We start from the raw sequence: 7,321 nt of genomic DNA, 5'->3' as shown, positions 1-7,321 counted from the left end.
GTATCTTCACATAATACATGCATGTTATTTATTACATCCTAACATCTGATACTGTATATCAGCATTCCCCAACCTTTCTGGCTTGGGGGGGGAGAGTGGAAACGGTGGGGGGGGAGGGGATAGTTTCACGGATGCACACTGCTTTGACAAATGCAGTTGCACACACGCACTCACCCACCACTTCTGTGGCCCAGTTCTGAACAGGCCACGGCCCAGCACCAGGCCGTGGACTGCGGGTTGGGGATCCCTGCTGTATATGATTTGGCACCAAAGTGTTTTCTTCATTCACCTCATCTTACAATATAACATGAATGATTGTCCCTGTGGTACAAATGGACACAACTCTTATTGACTACAATTCATAATTTGAAATGCAAAAACACAAAAAAAACAACCCAGAAATGGGTGTGTGTGTGTGGGGGGGGGACAATCTTAAAACTGATCGACCTCTGAATTACTTGAATCTACTCATGCGAAAAAAGAAAAGGATAAAAAGAGGAGCCTTTACACACAGATAATGACAGTAGACTTTTATTAACATATTTTACAATATTGATTATGTAGTTTTAGTTTTACATGTCAATTCTGTTTCTACAGTAATGTACTGTACTTAGATTTCCATTCATACAAGCTATCTCACCAGGACGCTGGAGGAATAATAGCAGCAGAAGCAGCAGCAGCAGCACACACGCCGTTCTAGCTTGGACCTGTTATGCTCTCCAAGTAAGTTTAATAAAGCAGATTTTTTCAAGAAGTTATAGGAGGAATCCAACTTCTGTTTCAGCAGCATGCAGGCATATTTCAAGTAGGATTTCCAAACAAGTGTCTCGTCTTTTGTCTTTAAACTGACCAGTGACTAACGCACTAGTATCAAAATGAACATTGTGAAATACCAAAGTTTTTAAAGTTAAGGCTAATAATTTTACTTCGCAGCCATATACACCCATCAAAAACATTCCATTTTAAATAACACTTTTTAGTCATTTTCTGAAAACATTATCTCTTGTGAAGTTTCAAACTATACAAAGGAGAAGCCCTGTCATAGTGTTATGCCATGAGATGCCCAGGATATTTCGTCTTATCCCCGATGCTCATAAAATGGCTTCTCCTCATTGGTGAGCAATGCAAAAAGAAGAGAGGAGGGGGCCAGGAGAACTTCTGATGTACTGACAAATGAAGCCATGTTTTAGACCAAAAAAATAATAATAATGTTTCCAATAATGATGGAACAATATACAGACTTATAGGAATACTCCAAATATTTGCATTCATGTCTTTGTCTACACAATTTTTGATAAAATATATTGCCGTGTATTATATATTTTTTTTTTAAAAAATGAAAGGGCCTTGAAGATCTTTACAGAAATAATCCCACAGCCTGGCCCATGTGCTTTTCTATAGCTGAAGAGAAAGCAGCTTTCAATCAAATGCAAGGCTTTATAATTAAAACACTTCTTAAAAAAATAGTTTCCAGGTAAAGGCTTTTTTTTCCCCGCCAGGAAAGAAATTATGTTTAAAGTATGTAAATGTCACAAAAGCCTTCAAAAGCATTGTTTGAAATTGTCAACTCTGCAAAAAAGAAGAAAAGCATTTTGGCAGCAATGTATTAGTACTGAAAAGTACTGCTTGCCTGTGTGCTTCATTTTTGGCAAGGATGCCTATCCTGGCTGATTTCAAATTCCTCAAAACCAAAATGCTCTGTTGATAATTTCTAGAGCACAAAGGCCTGCTCACATCCTCCCAGCCTGTCTGTAAATCAATTTATGCAACCAGATACATACATGTAATCAGGGAGTCAATGGCGTGTGTAAGGGGGGGGTTGTTCTGAAGCCCTGACTGCTCCACTGTCTTTTAGATCAAAGCATCCTTCACTTGAGCTGCAAAGGGGGGGGGGGTAGGGTGAGAGAGAGGAACCATTTGAGCACTGCCATCCTGCAACTCAATCCCTTACCCTGAGCTGCTTGAAATTCAATTAAGTGTCCAAGTAACAACCCACTGGCAAAATGAAGCCTTCTCCTGCACAACAACCCACCCAAAACAAGTCAGCTAATGGGAATGAGACAAAGGGCATGCTTGGTTGGACCACTGTCTGACCACGTGGAGCATTTGTTGCAGGTACACAGGCAGTTGAATAGATGTTTTGGGATTTCTTTGTAATTAAATTAACTGAAATGTCAGACACAACATTGTATACATGTTGTATTATATTCAGAGTGCTGAACTACTTATTTTACACAGCTATTTCACTAATCTCTGGAGTATATCTATGAAATTCCTGAGAATGAATAAGGTTTTCAGCAATGCCTGAAACTATTTCAATAGCTCTCTGGCAATAAGCGAATTATTTTCTAAAAATCTTTTAGACATTTCTATACAATTCCACAAATTGAAAGTGTTACAACTCTTACATACTTACAAATGCATATTGAGCAAAATCTTAAAACACAAAGAAAAGAGAAAGAAAAAAGGCGCAACGTATTTAGCAGGTGTCTACAGATATACAGTTCATCAGCACAATCAAACCACCCCAATCAGGGAAAAATAAAAGACTCAATGGCCATTTAGTGGCATTTTTAAAGTACAATGTGTGCTTGTTTATTAGTGGATTAGAAAGCAACAACTATAAAATTAATTTAGATTCCATATCAAATCAGGAGAACTAATTCCTTTGTATTTTTTAAAAATTATCAGCACCTAATTAATATAGGGCTTGATTTCATGACCTGGCTTCATGCTTTCCCAGCAAAGAAAAGGACTGGGTTCAAAGCAAAAGCTAATCAAGGAGCAAATGTAATGAAGGGGACGTGACAGCACAACAGTTAGTGACCTATAAACCATTGTAATGTGGCCCCCATCGTTTGTTGATGTGATCAAATGTATGTGATACCCACTGCTGTTCCAGCATTTTGTATCTTTCCTTACATATATAGAGTGGTTTGCCACGCCTGTAAAGAAAAAAAAATCAGAAAAATAGCAAGGCTGATGCAAGGTAATCGACTATTTTAAACACACACACCCTCAACTACATTGTATGTCTGGGGCTCTGCAGGAAATCCATTATCTTTCATTGGCATCTTTGTCTCAAGTTATCACTTGGTTCATTTGCACCATTTTACTTTGGCCCACACCCCATTTTCCACCGGCTGCCACAGAATCCCACCCAGGTGCTACCCAGAACCCACGATATTTACACACACAAGTATTTCTTCAGCTAGCAATAGACCCAAACTGTTACAAGAGAACTCTTGTTTAAAAATAAAAGCTGGCCAATAGAGGCACAAATGCCCATTAACCACGTTTGAAAAATTACCTGAGATCTCTGTCCTCTTCACCATGAGCATCCAGGTAAACGGAGCCCCAAAGGCAAAACCGATGGCCACGAATTATGATGATTACAGATGCATTGATCAAAAGGAAAATACCCGTTCCAGCTCCACAATTTTGCGAATGCTGAAGTTTCATTAAAGAGCAGCAGGAAGAAGAGATGACATTTTGTGAGTGCAATTACAATGAAGAGGAAAATGTTTTGCTTTAATGAATAACTACCATCTTAGAACAATCTTATCCTTGCCTCTTCTGTATCTGCAGAACAGCTTTTCTGACTTAAAGTATGGACATATTTACGAGCCAAAATCTGCCTTATTATCAAAGGCAAGCATGCACAGTATACAGGTGATTTAGCATTAAAAGAGAAACTGATTCCAACCAACCGTCTTTTAGACTTTTAGCAATTGGGAACCAGGCTTACCAAAAAATATTTGTTTTTCATTCTTTCCAATAATGGCTTAATTGAAAGAAGCAATTCATCTAATGCATTATTAAAAATATTTTCCTTTCTAACATATTTTTTGGCAACAGAACAGTAACTACTTTTAAGAGTCTCTTACCAAGACACATTCACAGAAGCTCTGCCGTTTGCAGCACAGTCCTTTCAAACACACAAAAGCACCACAAACTAAACAAACTGCAGGATCTTTGGGAACTTTGGAACAGATGAAACAAGTCTTTCTGTGATAGTACTGAAAAACAGTATTATAATTTTCAGGCAATTGTAGGAGGTGTGGTAAGTCCCAGGTAGGTTTTTGTATAAGTAAGACCTGAAAAAGAAGATTTTTTTTAAAAAAACGAACACAAAAAAAAGTTAAATACTATCTTTATGTGCTCTGAATATGCAATTGTTTCCTTGTGAAAGTAAGTTGGCATCTCTTGACTTTGTCAAGTTAAAACACCTTTCAAATATTTTTTTCTATAGATAAAGGAAGAAATGACCCAGACTGGAATGAACCATCTGAATGATCAGCAAATTGGAGGCCAAATACACTTTTCCAGCTCTGTCCCTGCTTTGGTTTTCCAGAGACACCCATGCAACAAAATGGGGCTCTTCTCAGAACCATTTCCCTTCCAGGAAAGTAAGATTCTGGTTGCTTTGTCTTTTCACTCAACCCAACTGAAATCGCTTTGTGATTTGTAGGTCTAGTTTTTTTTTTTTTTTTTAAAAAAGCGCCTCCCCGCAAAAGTAATTTATGATATGTTAACTTAATTTTCTCTTTTGTTTTACACATCTATTGTGAATAACTGTAGTTGAAAACAGTGTGACACTGCAGCACATTCAAAGCAAAAATTGATCTGTTAAAAAAAGGCCATCCACTATACATGTAACGAGTACTACCGTTAGCCCACTGGATAAGTATTACATTAAAACTTGATGTTTCCCACTGCGGGCTCTGTAAAAGGAGAGCCCTGCCAATCTATGGTGGCAAAGTATCAGAAGGAGTCTAGTAGCACCTTTTCCTGACTAACACATTCGATTAAAAGCCATGAGCTTTCATGAGTTTGAAGTGTGACGGAGTCAGAAAAGGTGCTATCGGCCTTCTCCTGATGAATATCTGAAAAATGGTTTACTTACCTTGATCTGCGTTGGATGCTTGTCGGCAAACGAGACCAATTCCGAACACCACTGGGATACAATGTCAAAGGCTGACACAGACCAGTCAAGGCAAGAGGCACTAGGAAACTCTGACGACTGAAAAGAAGATGGTAGCAAACCCAGGCAATTGGCAAGGACAGTAAATTCTTCATCTTCCTGTGAAACAAACAAAACCATCAAAAGGGAAAGAGCTAGATGTAGTATATTCAAAAAGAAATAAAATTTCACAAGACCTGGCAGCTGGGTAGCTCCCCTCCAAAGAGGTGATGCTGAAGAAGGCTGGTTATCCTGAGGAAAGGCAGGCAGAATTGCTGCAAATAGGTTTCTATGGAGTGTAAGCACCAAGCACTGGAGCTATCCTAAATTAATAGAAGCAAAGAAAACAGGGACTTTACTCTAACTATTTAGCTGTCGAGTTCATAACCACGCATGCAATTTCTCAGCGAGACATAGCTGGCGCTAAAAAAAAAAAAAGCTTGACCAAACGATATGCATATACTATATACCATGTCTTCAGTTTCCTCTTGTTCTTGTTCATAAACCTTCCCTTTCAGAAGTTCCCTGATCACGTGGCTCAGCAACACCTGACAAGGCTTTTCTGCATGGATGGCATTCTGTAATTAAGAAGAAATTCATCACCAAATGAGGAAAAATAAATAAAACGCAGTCATTCCCACAAAGAATCCTCCAACGGAGATAAACATTTCAATGCATTAATAAATAATTCCACCAAGAAGGGTTCTATTATTCCCTTCAGTAGGGAATGCAAATCTTCTGCATATGTAAAAAATGGGCCCCACCAGAGAAGCCCAAGTGTTTATACATCAAAGCGCTCATAATGCTCTAGAATGGGTAAGAAATTGGCAGGGAGGGAGGGCTGTACATCCTAACTGTCTTACGGACAAGTCAACAGAGGCTTGTTTATTCAAACATACAAAAAAGAACAATGCTCTTAAACAAAATTCAAATGTGGAACCTATTTTTATTTAATTGGAAAGCAACATTCTGATTGTAGGTCAGAACATTTGCATGTACTTCCTGGGCGGGAAGAAGCATCACAACCTGGAAAATAGCGTCAAGATTAGAGAACCACCCCTTGCACAGAGTAGCACCAGCAGGCTTGGGATAAAACCAGACCTTCAAGACCTTCTGCTTGAATACTGACTCCTATAATGAATACATTTTAAAATAAAAATGGCAGTAATGTTGTGAAGTTGCACTAACAGTTGTGCAATGAAGCTTCCATGCCACATGTCACGGGATGATTTATTGGCTCTGAATATCACTGATTCTCAGCACTACCACAGTAGGGCAGCCTTCTATTTTCCTATCTCAGAAAAGTGTAAAGTGTAAAGCACTGCAAATTCCTACAGCTACATTCCAACAAAAGCATTCGACTGGTGCTTAACTAAGAGACAACTACCTCCTTAGCAGTCTTGCTTCAGATTTTTATTAAATAAACCAACCTTTTTCAGAGCTCCTGAATTCATCCAAGTCATCTTGTCCTCAGGGCTGCATTTCACAGAAAGTGCGACTAGAGCTTGTATGTACAACAATGTGAAAAGTACTTTTACGATACAGACAAAGTGTTCTGTAACAATACAAAAATATCATTAGACATTCTTGGGCCTCACATTTTTATATATTAAAATATGGTCCCTCAGTTGTACAGTCTATAAATCTGCAAGTATTTTTCCCAGATGAGCAATCAAACATCAAGATGATTATACTGTTGAGACAACCATTCTAATTTTAAGCGTCCTGGTTTAAATCAATGTTTTATTAGTTAGTTCATGTTATAAATTTACTAATCTGTACTACTCTTCATTTATTCTGCAAGTCACGTGAGTAATGAGGCAATAGTTCTTGTGCTGTGTGAATAATTTAACAAATCTCAAAACTTTTGTCAAAGCCATGTTAAAAAAAGATATCACTGCCTTTTAAATACACTAATCTAAAATATTCATTATCTTATCACAATAATGAGTTCTTGCCACTAATAATCAAGATTGGTAGACTAGACCAAGATTCTCCTAATAGGCAGCACAATGAATAAACTGCATAATTAGAGTTATTTTAATGATACTGGATCTACCAAAAATGTGTAGTTTTTTTGCTGTCTATCCCTCAGAAACACCTAAGCTTTGTAATGTGCAGAAAGATATAATTATAAATATAATTACATGATAAGCCAAGAAAACTAAACATCTTTCCAAATTTGTCTTCTAGATATTCACAGAATCCACACATTGTTTTGAATGTTTCTATACAACTTTTTAATTTTAACATGTTTCTTGAAACGCTGTAGCCGTAACTGAAAGGGTGCTTGCTAATACTGAATGACATTACAAGTACACTTTACGCTTATTGCTATAGCATTCTATGCTATGTTTG

The 7,321-nt window shown here is 37.7% G+C and overlaps 1 protein-coding gene across 3 annotated transcripts in view; it reads right to left on the bottom strand.

Annotated features, from left to right (window-relative positions):
- Positions 1-521: 521 nt before the first annotated feature.
- The window catches only part of UBR3 (ubiquitin protein ligase E3 component n-recognin 3), a 106,630-nt gene continuing 99,830 nt past the window's right edge, over positions 522-7,321 (bottom strand). For all 3 annotated transcript variants that reach the window (XM_083352215.1, XM_083352216.1, XM_083352217.1), the window contains 7 exons: positions 6,394-6,518; positions 5,434-5,541; positions 5,161-5,286; positions 4,907-5,083; positions 3,888-4,097; positions 3,311-3,450; positions 522-2,945 (listed from right to left, as the gene is read on the bottom strand). In XM_083352215.1, coding sequence (XP_083208341.1) covers positions 2,828-2,945; positions 3,311-3,450; positions 3,888-4,097; positions 4,907-5,083; positions 5,161-5,286; positions 5,434-5,541; positions 6,394-6,518 — 1,004 coding nt within the window. In that variant the 3' untranslated portion in view covers positions 522-2,827. The remainder of the gene's footprint in view (positions 2,946-3,310; positions 3,451-3,887; positions 4,098-4,906; positions 5,084-5,160; positions 5,287-5,433; positions 5,542-6,393; positions 6,519-7,321) is intronic.

Source organism: Vipera ursinii (assembly GCF_947247035.1).
Source record: "Vipera ursinii genome assembly, chromosome: 1".
NCBI lineage: Eukaryota > Metazoa > Chordata > Lepidosauria > Squamata > Viperidae > Vipera > Vipera ursinii.
The sequence above is the reverse complement of the archived record's forward strand: the minus strand, read 5'-3'. Positions and strand labels throughout refer to the sequence as shown.